Source organism: Electrophorus electricus, chromosome 17, assembly GCF_041902795.1.
Source record: "Electrophorus electricus isolate QZ-2024a chromosome 17, ASM4190279v1, whole genome shotgun sequence".
Lineage (NCBI taxonomy): Eukaryota > Metazoa > Chordata > Actinopteri > Gymnotiformes > Gymnotidae > Electrophorus > Electrophorus electricus.
In genome coordinates, this window is record NC_137513.1 from 17,373,143 (window position 1) to 17,387,500 (window position 14,358).

At 46.3% G+C, this 14,358-nt stretch overlaps 1 protein-coding gene across 9 annotated transcripts in view; it reads left to right on the plus strand.

Moving 5' to 3' along the window:
- Positions 1–240: 240 nt before the first annotated feature.
- nphs1 (NPHS1 adhesion molecule, nephrin) overlaps positions 241–14,358 on the plus strand; it is a 66,728-nt gene continuing 52,610 nt past the window's right edge. For 6 of the 9 annotated variants that reach the window (XR_014117864.1, XR_014117865.1, XM_035534429.2 and 3 more), the window contains exons 1-4: positions 242–411; positions 3,303–3,394; positions 9,327–9,521; positions 11,333–11,458. Coding sequence is in view for 7 of the 9 variants with exons in the window: in XM_035534429.2 (XP_035390322.2) it covers positions 3,331–3,394; positions 9,327–9,521; positions 11,333–11,458 (385 nt within the window). In the remaining 2 variants the exon portion in view is untranslated. Of the gene's footprint in view, positions 412–1,270; positions 1,551–3,302; positions 3,395–9,326; positions 9,522–11,332; positions 11,459–14,358 lie in introns of those variants that run through there. The other 3 variants (XM_081699984.1, XM_081699982.1, XM_081699983.1) reach the window with 3 other exon arrangements.

The following is a 14,358-nucleotide window of genomic DNA, read 5'->3' on the forward strand; positions in this document are numbered from 1 at the left end:
TCGATCTTAGAGGTTATTAAAAGATGACTCATTAAAAGAGAAAGACCACTGATGTGCAAATAACTGGAGCTTCGTGTGGGAATGGTCTGGGAATCTTTTGTTGTTGTTGTTTAATGTCAGCAGTTTCTTTGCAATTCCCTCCTCCACACACACACACACACACACACACACACACACACAAACACACACACACACACACACAAAAGCATCTCTCCCTCACGCCGTTCTTCCTCCTTATCATTTTGGAGCTGTCAGGGAGAAAAGGGAGTGAGTTTAAGGGAGTCCCACTGGCATGCTCGCCATCTGAGGCGGAGAACACGCTCGAAGAGTGCTCTCCACGCCAGGCAAGACAAAGAGGCACTCCCGAGAGCCTGAGCGAGAGCCGCCGCTACCAACAACGCCGCTCTACAGGTGAGCTCTGCTCGCTCTCATGCAAATCCTCTTGCTTCGCTCAAAGACTCGGAAACCTCTTTTCCTCTCCACCACAACCCCACCCCCACCCCCACCCCCCACCCACCCAATCTGTGGGAGACTTCTGTCTGTCTCTCTGCGTGTTCTCAGAAGGCAGGTAAGAGAGAGGTGACAAAGATTTGAAAGGAGCCTGCTCTCTCTCTCTCTCTCTCTCTCTCTCTCCACCTTTCTCCCTTCTCTCCGTCAATTCCGAGCCGACGCCACAACAGGTGGGGAGAGGAGGGCAAATTTGCCTGTCTGGAAGTGGAAAGCAGAAGGGTGAATGTTGAAGGTTTAATGGCGGCGAAAGGAACAAGAGCCGCGTAGCAACTTTGCTCAATTTGAGCCGGGGACGATCTCAGTGGGTGTCTCAGTTGTTGTCTGCTTCAAGAGGCCTGTGTCATGACTGCGCTGCAAAAGTAACTGTGGGTTTATATTACTGCATGCTGCATAATTTGATGGGAAGAATCATTTTAATGTATGTTCTGTAAATGGCTGGAGTCATCTTTCAGCAGAATGTCATCAGTCACAAGGCACTCGACGCTTTGATGGCAGCTTCCACTCGATTAACTCTTTTTTGTTGATTTGTTACCTCACATGACTGTTTTTGCTTTTACTTGGTTCAGTTGCTCTGGAAAGACTTGTAGTAAACAGCTCACTGTGAATGACACAGCCAGACAATTCAAATGGATCAAGCAGTTTCATATTCATCTCTAAAGTAAACTCAGCAACCAGATTCTTCATACATTTGCTGCGTACTGTATAATGCGTAGCATTTTAGCGAACTTGCGGGCCCACACAGGGATTTGGGGGGGTGGGGTCGGGTGAGAGACAGCATGCTTGGACCTACGCTCCAGACTGCCCAGGGGCGGCGAGGGTTGAAGGCTTCATTTTCTGGACCTCGCTTGATTTCATGGGACTTCCACATCAAATAGGCCTAGGTAGCATTGGACTGTCGGGCGTCTCGGTGAAAGGAGACATTAAAATTCACCTGACGGGGGTCGCGCCCCAGCAGCCGCGGCCGGTCGGAGCCTCGCGAATCAAATTTCAGATCGAACTTTTCATCCCATGACTGAAAAGCTTGAGGAGAGAGAGACAAGGTCAGGAGGCATTATGAAAGCAGAAAATGTGCGATATGCGGGCTACGCAGTAGTCGCAGTGTGCGCTGCCAGCTGCCTTGATAGCCCCCAGAAAGCATATTGACGCAGCAGGCTCGTGCCTAAACAGATTACGCTAGTGTAGACCTTATCTGCCAGGAGCGATGCGTATTCTGATAGTCGCAGACATTTCGAATCGAAGTTTATGAACAGCAAAGAAAAAAAAAAAAAAAAAGCACATGGAACGCGACTGCTTGTGTCTTAGCCTGTATTTGAAGCCATCCATCTGTTGCTGTCCGTAATATGTTTTCGGTTTTAAAACGGCTGGTTGCTTATTTATCAGCGCGCGTGTGTGCGCGCTTGCTTTGGTCTTTGCGTTTGGACAGCTGGGCGGGTCGTTCCGAGCGGCGTGGTGCTGCTGTTTCTTTCACACCGAATCGAAGCTCCTTCCCTCTCTACCCTTTAGTACCTGTCTGAATGCATATTTCAGCGTAGCGTAACGGCGGAGCCCGGCGAGACACGCAAACAGAACAAACCTGGGAAGGTGTGCGCAAGCGCGGGGGAGGAGGGTGGGGGTTAGTCATTCATTTCCATTGGCGCGTGGTGGCGACATTTTTTCAATTAATATGGCTGTTTGTGCTTGGGTCCTGAGGTCAGTACTGACCTGGGCCAGTATCTAATTACAGAGGCTGAATGAAAGTGCTGAGTCATTCAACTCTTGGAGCTCCTGATGGACCTAGAACCCTTCACATCCGTCAGACGGCAAAACACAGTAATTCTTTCCTCCTAAAAACAGGAGCACTGTGTTCTTTCAGTCAGGGCACCAGGCCAGGAAGAGGCTTAGAACAATTCATTTTCCCATCAAATCCAGTAGCTCAGGTATTGTCATATACAAGCTAGAGCTTGCCACCCAGATATTAAAGACCGTTGCTTAGGATTGTAGTGTGTTTGCAGGCTGAATCCACAGCTGGGTATTAGAAAGGGAATGAGAGAGAGAGAGAGAGAGAGAGAGAGAGAGAGAGAGAGAGAGAAAGAAAGAAAGAAAGAATAAAGAAAACAGGCAGCGCCAAGGGTACGAAGGAGCTGCTCAGAATGTGAGCGATCTCCTTCACTCTGTAAATCTGTGAAGGCTGAAATTGTAGTAGCCGCGTTAGGGGTTCAGCATCTGCTAGTCACGGAGAATAATTGGCTGTGAGCTGAAGTCTTATCAAAGCCTGTCGAAGTGCAACTAATGGCCAGGGGGGTAGCTGCCACAAAGAGCCAACACTTTTCACTACTCCTCCAGTTTATTTCCACAGGAGAGCATTTGGTTTTTAATTAAGTGAATCACTCTTATTTGTTCCGTGGTGGCCTGCAGCCCGGCATAAGAGGAGTCCGCTGTTGGCTCGGAGACGACGACAGGGTGCAGAATGGTCCCAGACCCGGAGAGAGTGCTGGACATGCTCTGGCAAACTGGTCTTGTGGGCTCCTGAAGAAAGCCTAGTCCTGCTCAGCTCTCTCTCTCTTTCTCTCTCTCTCTCTCTCTCTCTCTCTCTCTCTCTCTCTCTCTCTCTCTCTCTCTCTCTCTCTCTTTCTCTAATTACCTGATCCTGTTAAATGGGAAAGCCTGTGTTCTTTCTCTGAAACATATTGCTGCATTTCACTCCTTACCTCTGTGTATATACATTTGTGTGCATGCGTGCATATGTATGTGTGTGTATGTCTGTGTGGGTGTGTGTGCCCGTGTGTTTGTGCGTATGTGGGTGATCGTTGCAGGATAGTTCCTGGCCTGTGATTGGATGAGATGGCTGTGTTTCCATTGCTGCTCCTTCGTGGCGGTGTTCTCCTGTTCCTTGCTGATTTCCAAGGTAAGGATACGCAGGTTCTCCTACTGGAAAATGCTGGGTGTATACACACTGTGTCATACAACTGTGCTCAAGTGGTGTGTAGGAGTTTCACATATCTGGGTAGTAAAATTTGGTCACTGTCTAAGACAGTATTTTGCAGGTAGAAAATGTCTCAATATAGCAAATTCCTTGTGAATTGCCTCCTATATGTGTATCGCTAGAGGGGAAAAAAGATTCACACACTTGCAGTTTTTGTGAATCATACAATGTACTGATCTAGCGGTGTGAGAGGTACCACGAGAAGCTACTATCGTCAACCTAGCCCAATGACGCCGACCACGGAACTCTACATACTCGTTCCCCTTTTGGCGTTGCCTTTTAAACATGCCTTTTTAAAAATGCAAGTGCTGTGGACCGGCCTGGACCCCCAACACTTGTGAATATTAAACCCAAACTGGGCATGGATTAAAAGAATATGTCAGATCTGTTTACGTCTTGACTGGAGGCCTGTTTACTCGCCCGCGCCGCGCTTTCGCTCGCACAATGCGCGAGAGGCCAGCCTGCCGCCGGGCGAACCCGCAACTCCTGCTGTGTCTTTTTCTCCCGACGCGCGGGACCTTTGTGACCGGGCTCCAGGTGTGTACCCACGCCTCCATTCACCTGCCCCCGCGTGGCTTTGGCTCGCAGTCGCCGAACGGCTGCACGTGGTCACGCACCAGCTGTCCGCTCCGGCCAAATCGGCCGCTGAGGCTCGGAGGCATGGCATGGTGCCGCAGTGTTGCCATGGCTACCGCAAACAACATAATTAGGTTTGCCAGGTATGCCAGTACCTTCAAAGAGAGGAGTTCTATGACAGTTTTTTTTTTACATATATAAGTTGTATTTTGTAGTGATCATTTGAACGCCATAATTAACCTTTTGAACTGATCTCAAAATAATAATAACAATAAACAAAGATCAGACAGAACAATACAACAATACCTTTTCATATTATGACTGTGGGCTCATTTTGCAACAGCTTTCAGTGGGACTCTCTGATAGAGGCTAGAGATAAATTACCATTATCATTTTAATTTCCTGGAAATAAATTGCGAATTCTCCATAACAATTGCATTGATGAGAGACCCCAGATGGCCCACATCTCTACATACGGGTCTGTTTTTATACCAAAGAAATCTTGAAAAAAAAAAAATGATGCAATAATATAGTTTTAGTGTTCATTGAATTTGGGCTTTGTAAATCAGCCAGGAGAGGCACAATGTCTGGGGGTAAGTTTGCACTCATGCTAAATATAGAGATGGTAAGTTATAAGGGATTAGAATGTGATATGACAGATCAATCAGCTTGAATATGTAACCCAAATCCCAAGCAGTGATACTGTTAATACCAACATACTTGTTAACGCTTCCTAATATTCCTACACCAACCTTTCATACACACTAATAATGTAATGGAGGCTGGTTATATGAGCACAATCAGGTATGTTACACATTATGCACAATCAGTTCAGATACCGCTACCTGTTCTGGGGCGACAACAGGCATGCGCGTTGGGTGTGTCCCACATTTCCATGTATTTGTTTAGAGAAATGAAAGTGCCTCTTTGTTTTCTCTGCTGAGAAAGATGATAAGAATCGATGTTCGCTGAGTTGGGTTTATCAGAAGTTAGGACTTTGAGTTGACATCCCTGGATTTAACGCTGTGGCGAGTAGAGGAAAATAAACCCTTTTTTGATGTATGTGTCAGACTGTAAATGCTGTCTTCTCAGGGAAGTCCATTTTAATTAGGCAGCGCCGTATTCATACATGCCGTTGCAGGTCATGAACAATTGTGTTTCAGAGGCCACACGGCAAGCAACAGTGCCTCGAATATCCTGTTAAACAATTTACTGAACCAAAAAGATCGGAGTGGCTGAGCTAAGCCTCAATTTAGGCAGATAACAGCTGTATTGTTGCAGAGAATACTCATTTAAATATCCATGTTTAAAGAAACATGTTTAAAGAAACAAACCTCTCCTCCGGCTTCATTCGGCAAGTTCGTCTGACGGGCACATTGTAAGCGTTGGGCCATTTTGAGATCCACTTTAGAATCGTTCTCTGTGAAGTTTTTTTTTTTAACCTTTTTTTAAACCAGACAAACAATGGTGATTATTAAGATCTGAGGATATTTGGACCTTGGTAGTGAGAGGATAATGAGATGTCGTACATTGTATTAAGGGCAATCTAGGAGACTCTCTATCCGAGACCATACTTTCTGCGGCACCTGGTGCAGATTGAAAGTCAGATTTGGCAGCGCGATTTACGGCATTATCTTGTCTGGCTAAGATGTCAAAGCGGCACATCAGGGGTCTGATTCTGAGATGGGGGAGCATTTGACATGTATTTCCTCTCCTACCTCTTCTTCTCAGGCAGTTGGGGGCGTGGGGGGGGGGGTGCTCGCAGGGCAGTCCTATTTGAATTATCTTACGGCTGATTATGTTACGGCCATTTGCGTATTCATTTATGTAAACATTATGCTAATGTGTTTCTTTTTTTGGTTTGTCGCCCATGTCCGATCGCGCCCTTCAAGTTTGACATGAGGTGACTGACGCAGCCTTGATGCAAAGGCACCCCACGCCCTCACCAGGGCTCGTGGGTGCAGCCGAGCATGGACCATCGCACATGAGAATTTGTCATTGGTTCAAACCCCTCAGGGTCGAGGGGTTTGCAAACTCTTCCTTTACACAGGGCTCTCACACAAGGAGCAGGAGTTTGTTTTGTTTTTTTTGTTTATTTGTTTTTTTTTGCTGTGTCCCTGAAAGGCCAGGGTGCATTGTGTACATGAGAACACAGATGCTAAATCCTAATCTTATGGGGAAGCATAACGCAACAGCGTTGAGGAGTACACACAGAAGTAAAATCCATACAAAACAAAGTTAATGCAGCTGCCTTATGCTGCTACCCAGTTGCCATGGTGCCAAATGAAGTGATTGTTTGTATTTTTCCTTCTTTCTGTTTCGTTCTTTGTCCAAAGTGTCTGAATTAGGTGAATGTAGGTGAATTAGGTGAGTTTTTGTGATTCACATATATTATTTGATAGTTAGGCAGCCAGCCATGCAGGATGCTGTCTGTGTAACCGTTCTCCTTCCTCTTCCTCGTCCTCTTCCTCTTCCTGCCCGCAGTGGAATCTGTTTGATTTGAATGGATTTTGCAGGCTGATAGTTTAGCACACATAGACCCCACAGCCAGTGCCAGCCCATTCACCCATTACAATGCTACTGCCACAGTGCCGTAGTCCTAAGACCCATAGACCAGTTCTCAGCAGTAGCACCTGCTACCCAAGACATTGAAGACGACCGGACGATAAGTAGGCTGAATATAAAACTTGACCACAAAAGTCATATCCTTCATCCCGTTCACCAAGCTCAGCAGGTCCGCTGCCGCGCGCGGTCATTAAAATTAGCCCTCGCCTTCTAGTAGGATATTAGAAGAACGACTGGAACACAGAAACAAAGTACATTACACTTCCTCTAGCATCTCTAGTTATTTATTCCACTCCCGGATGAGTGTAGGATTAAACACTTATAGGGGCAGCATGCCAAAGTTGATCATGGCAAAAGAAACCTGACACTCGAGGTGCCTGCCAGTGCTCTCCGCGGGGAAATCTGGCTCGTGCAGCGCTGGTACGGTTTTTAATGCAATTTCAGAAGCATGAGTCTCTTTCTAAAGAGGACTAGTGGAGTTCAACCCATCACTGTCAAATGTCAAGCGAAAATAACTGTATACTTCAGCCTTCCTTGGTACCCTACTTACGAGTAGGTGTTAACACATGCTGCATTCGAGCAAGCAGATATCACATATCTGCACAAGTTCCGCGATGGAATATCATTAGTGCCACAGCCAGAGATTTTAGAGTTTTAGGCTTATATTATGGTTTCATGTGATATGGAAGTCCTTTCAAACACTTTCCATGTCATCCAGCCGGTTTAAACGTGTACTAACAACTCATTATTAATGAAATTATTAATTTGCCATTATATACATCATTTTTTATTAGCATTATCATTCATCGTTAAGTCATTGTGAAGTGGGGTGTGGTTTTTACTGTGGACTCTACCTTTTAACTAGCTGTCTTGGAGTCAGGCCAGAAAATATTTCAGTTTGAGAAATATGCACAAGGAGCTTGTGAAACGGCCAAACCCTTCTGCACTGGGACTGCGAAACATCAAGACTGTAAATCTTGTAGATATTTCTCCATGTAGGAAAAAGGACTTTTAGCCATATTGATCAGGCTGAAACTAAGGTTGTTTGCTTTATGTTGATAAGGCATTAACGTCTTTCTGTCCCAGTGGTTCATGTTTAAACAATATAGTTTTAAAGCTTTGCACTGAATATTTCAATAATGATATAGTATATTGGGTCATTTAAACAGTAAAGAGGAGCAACCATTAACCCAGAAAACAAACCAGACTGGACTGAATCATGAATGAGTCTGTAAGAGCACATGTTACTTAATGCTCAGTAACTAATGTTGAAATCAAACTGGTGATAAGCAAAGAGAAACCAGCTGTGTTTTCCATGTTACGTGACCTTTCTCGTGCTTATTAAAACCGCCTGTTCTCAGTCTTGGGGTTTTTGCTATACAAATGGTACCTGTTGTTTCTGGAATCATTGAAACTATATATAGGTTGGGTTGTTCTAAGTTGCCTAAGGTCCAATGGAGTGCATTTAAAAACGCGTAGGTCATTTTATAGTAAAGTCAGATTAATAAACATAATATTCAGCACAGCTTGAGCAAGACAGTGGATTTAATTATGGGAAAGGAATGATGTTAACTAACCACTTAAACAGTAAGCATCAGCAAACACAATTATCAGAAACCATCTTTTAGGATGTGCAATATTTCTCCACACATATAATACTTGTCTGAAACGATATATACCAGATCTCCAGACAGTGCTCATCTGTGTTATGGATTTAAATCATGTTTATGATGGCTACAAGTCAGGTATGAAGTGCCGAGCATTCAGTCGACAACTGTCAGACAAATTGGCGAGGCACAGCCCACTTTTGACGAATTAGGGGTCCTCAACCCCCGGTCATCATTCTTCGGAGTGAATATTGGCTTGATGGCACGTTGACTGCGAAGAAAAACTGTGGGGGGGTGTGAGGTTCTACTATCCACCCCCCTCCCCACAACCTCCATCTCTTCTTCATCCCTGCCCAGGAGAGATTTAATTCACAGTAATTACTTTATTGACTCATTTGCCGAGCCGAATTGCTTCCAATCTGCCATCGATAAAACATACACGCGGATGAGGAATAGTGATGCTAAGGCAGGTCCTCATGCTGCAGAGTGGCTCAGCTTTTCTCTCTGGGGAAAGAGTTGCATTTCCTCCTGCTTAGTGCTTAGAGTTTGCCAGACACGACATGTTTAATATGGGTAATTTAATGCAGAGATGCAGGATCGTTTGGACGTGCAGGGGTCCCAGATCAGGGCAGACGCTGCACCTCTGTGAAAGGATGCATCAGGAGATTATTTCTAAAGCTTATGCACACTAAAGCAATTATGTAAGTATATTGGGTCCTAGTTGACTCATGGAAAAAGGGTCCATTGGCAGCACTTTATGAGTACATCTGGGTTGCTGTAATATTATGATGTCATGTACCTGAGATCTCAACTGTTAGATAATCTCATCAAGCCAGGAGGTTCAGGGCCTTCTCAAAAAGTGTTTAAAGAATGCATCCTCTCTTTCTCTCTCTCTCTCTCTCTCTCTCTCTCTCTCTCTCTCTCTCTCTCTCTCTCTCTCTCTCTCTCTCGGTCTCTTTCCTCCTCTGTTTCCTTTCGCTTTCCAATATCCCTTTCTCGCTCTCAACCTCTGATTACTCCACCTCTTCCTGTCTCTCTCCATCTCTCTCCATCTCTCGTTCTCTCCTTTGCTCGCACTCCCTCTCTATCCCGCCAACCCTCCGCAGGTGTGCGTGGGCAGCAGGCGTTCAAGACGGAGCCCCAGAACGTAACGGCGAGGGCGGGGGCCACGGCTCTGCTCAAGTGCGAGGTGTTGCGCCTCTCCGGTTCTGTTCAGTGGGCCAAAGACGGCCTGCTGCTCGGGCCCCTCAGGTCCCTGCCTGGCCACCCGCGCTACACCATGATCGGCGACGAGGGCCGAGGTGAGACACAAAGAATTAATGTCGGCAACTGCAAGGATGTACGGCAAGAAATGCCCGAGAAATGGATCTGCACATTTAGTGGTAGAAACACTAAATGCGCCATTTGGGAATTAATGCGCTCCCATGACTTATTTGGCGGCCGAGATTGCCTCACTATAATAATTATTGAAATCTGAGGCTGACAACAGATATTTTAGTAATATTCTCATTTAGGCATGCGCTTGAGTCATTGATAGCTTTTTATGCAGCCACCGGAACCACGGAATCCCATAAGCATTGTTCTCTGAAAGCAGCTTAGTGAAACGCTAACAAAGGAGATTCTAATTTGAGCACTGGGGACTGGTTTGAGAAATGAGCTGTTCGTTTTTTCCCCTCCTCGCACGAGTGCCTGCGCGAAAACAGCTCGGAATCGCGCCTACCCTTATCGGCCATTAGGACCAAATAAGGGGAAATTGAGTTTGCTGCTTGGCGGGTCATACCGCTGAATAGCGGATGTAGACAGAGAGGCGGGCAACACCTATAAAAAGCCATTCGTAATTAAAAGGCCAGGCTAAAAAAAAGATCCCTGTGCCACGTCTTCGGCAGAAGACACAGCAGCTATGTCGCTAACCCCAATGCCATTGGGTGTTTGCACAGTAAAATAGTTCCTAAAGTAGTTTTACCCTGATGTGGGTTTTGAAATTATAAGATTTTGAGTATTATTCATTGTGTGAATAATATTTCATTGTGTGACTGAGAGCATAACACCAAAAATAAACCGTTATGTGGGTGAGGGTATTTTTTATAGGGTAAAGGGTTTTGCAACAAGATACCAATGCACTTGATGCATGGTCATTTTTTTTTTTTTTTTTTTTCTCTGACACATAAAGGTCTTCTCGGATATGTGAGTGTACACGCGCACACTCGCACTCAGAACCCGGGACAAGAAAAGTATGCATATAAGGGTTCCTGTCAGCTTCTCGTGTTGGATGTCAGAGGCATAATTACTGGTCTCCCACAAACACATGCACACGCTCAAAAACATCCCTGACACAAACATCATTGCAGCATTTACTAAGTGCAATTCCAAGAGAGTGGAAAATCATTAATAATTCTAAAGTGCCTCCTATGATAGCATAGATCCGAAAATTGCTACTGGTTGGTGTTAATTATCTTGCCAGCTTGGTTGACACCTCCTACTTCATCCAGCTGCACTGGTTGTCATACCAAAATACTATTTTCTACATGGTAGTTTTCTTTGGAAGGGACAAAGGAAAAAAAAAAAAGTTCTAAGTTTGAACTGCTTGCATGGACCTCGAGGAGCTGTTATTTATTGTCACAGACAAGTAGTTTGACAAACGTACTCCTGGGTGGCACAGTATTCAACTGGTGAACCATATAACAAATATAAATATAATAAACAGAACCCAAAGGGTACAAAGGGAAAGCGAGGTTCTTGGGGATAACATCAAATACGGTAAATTGTTCTGCTTTTGGTTATTTCAGAGTTAATATTTTGTGATATTAGGCCAGCATTTCACATGAGTTCCAGTCATTCTAATTCATTCATGCTAATTTAGTCAGCTTGGATGTATGATTTGGTCTTAATAACCTAAAATTGCAGGGATGTTCAAATGGACGTTCGAATGGATATTAATGGAAGTATTTGAAAACAGCCCAAAACCAAAATGTAAAACAGGTCGTTTACAGTCCACAATTAATAAAGTGTGACTTTGCTGTAACTGGCTCTCCATAAAAAGCCATTTCCTGTAGGTTCTGGGCGTAAGTAAATCTTTCTCTTTCTCCGGGCACCTCTTTCTCTCGCTCCACAGAAGGCCAGTACCATCTCCAGATCGCAGACGTGCGCCTGGAAGACGACTCCCCCTACGAGTGCCAAGTGAGCCGGTCCAAAAGCAGTCAGCCCATCATTTCCCGCACCGTGTGGATCAATGTGCAGAGTAAGCAGAACCAATGCTCACTGCCACGGGTTGAGGGGGGGTTAATAGGAGGATACTAGAGAAGTGCAGGTCAACTTTAGCAATGACAGATAGCCCGGCCTGGACCACTAATAGCTCGACACACCGATAAGGTGACACACATTGTCACTTTTTTCCAGCTACATTCAGGATACTAATGAGATGTAGGGCGCCTATGCAAGAGGACAGTCCTGGCTGAGCCTCTGGTTCAGGACTGTCTGCATGATAGATGGGAATGGCTGATTAGCCTCCATTAAGCCTCCACTGATTTTGGACTCGTTTGGTTTACACTGATCTGTCAGCAGGCGCTGGTGTGCAGCCTGCGCTCCACCCATGTCTCCTGCGTGTCCACGAGGTCCCTTCTTTCTTTATCTTGTGCAAGGTTTCAGGCCATCAGCCTGGGAAGGCGAAGGTTGTACACGTCGCCTCCCAAGCGCTCAGGCTTCGGGAAGCCCGCCCCCCGCGCGTGCCGTCGGCGGCCGCCACCCATCTCCCGGCGGCTAAGCCCCGCCTTCCTCTGACGCGCTGCGTGGTGCCGGGCTCCTTTAAAGCTCAGAGCGAACGCTCAAATTCGCCTTTGGGTCTCATCCCGCCTGTGAGCCGTCTCCGCGCTTTGTGAGTCACCGCTGCCTAAGTCCCGCATTTCGATGTGACTGCTGAGGCGACACAGTGTAGCCCCTCACAGCAGGAAGTCGCTGACAGGTGCTCAGTAGGAGTGGGAGCCGCGGAGAGACTTCTCAGGCTTGTTTGTGTCTCTGTGGGCGTCGGCGTGTGCGCGCGCTTGTGTATGTGTGCTCGCGCGTGCGCACGCGCGTGCGTATGCGCGTGTGTGTGAATGTTTAGAGAGTGCGGAAAGACCCTCAGTTTGCATAGGTTTGTGTATGGTACCAACAACTTTGTTTGTATTCCTTTCATTGTTTCTATCCTTGAATTAGACGTCTCTGCACAGGCAGCTCAGCCTGCCAGCCGCATGGCATCCTGCGGCGGACCTGTCGAGGCGTGCTGCATATGTCACTAGCTAGTCGTCTAGTCCACTGCTTACAGTGATGGGTAGGAGGTGACAGGGCCACACACATTCATCCAGAAAATTCGTACCTCTAGACATACTCGCCGGCAGTCCTGGTTTCGTACGATCAGCTCGGTGGCGGTACGCCCATCCCACGGGTCACTAGCCCACTTCGGGGTTTTACGTGCTCCGACAAAGGGTCGTTTTGCTCATGCTTGCTCCTGTTCGGCAGGGATAAACTTGCCAGCGGTGTGCAAGCTCTCCAGGACCGCGATTCGGATCTCCGGGTTTTCCATGTGGATCGAGCAAAGCTGGGGTTCAGGGCGCATCTACAGCGCAAGTCCGTCCCACGTTTGGGGAACCCATGGGGAGCGATTAAGCAAGCGTGACTGGTGGAGTTTGGAAGCACGGGTTTGGAAGGGAGGGTTGGTGGGGTTACCGTGGTGACTTTTTTTTCTTGCCTGGGAAAGGAACAGGTTGCAGTGGCATTACAGAGAGGAGGGAGATAGTGTGTGTGTGTGTGTGTGTGTGTGTTGTGTGATAGAGAGAGAGAGAGAGAGAGAGAAAGAAAGAAACAACACACTTGCATCCGCACCAGCCGCGTGCCTCACACATTTAATCACCCTCAGCCGACAGATTTGCAAACATGTCCATGTGTCCACGCTGTGCTCTTTCTTTTTTAATGCCTTTGTCCTTTAAAGTTTGAAGATTGATCCTCAAAAAATTGTTTATAATTTCCCGGGACAAAAGGTCAGTCCCTAAGCACTGGCAGCAAGTTACAGAGCTCGTTTGTTTTGTACTGTATTTATATGTAATTTATGGCTGTGTACGCTTTGATGCAAAAAAAAAAAAAAAAAAATCCACTTATTTCAATTGCATTCTGTAAGGCCCAGTTATATCATAGAAAAATACTATTTTGCTTCTGAAATGGTCCAACTTAAAAATGACTTGCTCAGGGATTTTCTCCACATCACATCATTTTTCAGAGAAGCCGGAACGACTGGAGGAGGATGCGGGCCCGTAATCCCGGCATAGCCTCCTCGTGATTAGTGACGTGAGTTGTAAAGATGGGAAAATTATGACGGAATTGCTTTAGCTCTTGGTTTTCAAGCCAGACGCCCCAACACCTTCACGCGGCCGGTCGTTTCCGGCCGCTTTCAGCTCCAGCGTTTTGAAGGCAGCGCCCGGCTAATGTTCTGGAGGAACACGATAACGATTTCAGATCCGCACGGTGCATTTCTGTGCTCAGCACTATACGATAAAATGGAATTAGCGGGAAAATGGGAATGGAAAATAATAAAACGGACCTGCCTGCTAAGTATCGGTGTTTTCACGTGAGTACACTGTGAGGATCTATTCCAAAAACCATGCATTAATGGAAGTGTCATCAACAGGAAGCCCATATCAGCTACCCCTAGTTTAAGTAATAACAGAGCAGCCAGAGGCCATGAACGCCAGAGTCATTTCCAGGATATGCAGTGGTGCCTAATAGCTATGTCGAGCTACTGCTTGGTTTCATTTGTCTGGGGTGATTTTTTATTTATTTATTTTTTGGCTGGAGGTGGTGTTAATTTCCCATCCTCCCCTGCTCCGTTTGGCTCGGCAGCGCTCTTTGAATCCACCTTCCAAAATCTACTCCAAAGGCAAGATGTCTTTACTAGGGGGAGTGAAGAGGCACGAAACCAGAAAAAGGGAGTAAAGGATGAGGCGGGACCCTAATCGGATTCCCCGTGTCCATGTGATATGTTTTATAATGGGCTAATTCGAGATGAATCACCCCGTGCCAGCTCGCAGCTAGGGGCAAGGCCAGAGCGTCAATAGCTGTCTCCACTGGTGCTACGTATAGGGGGACATTCTGCGCGCGGCTAATACTATG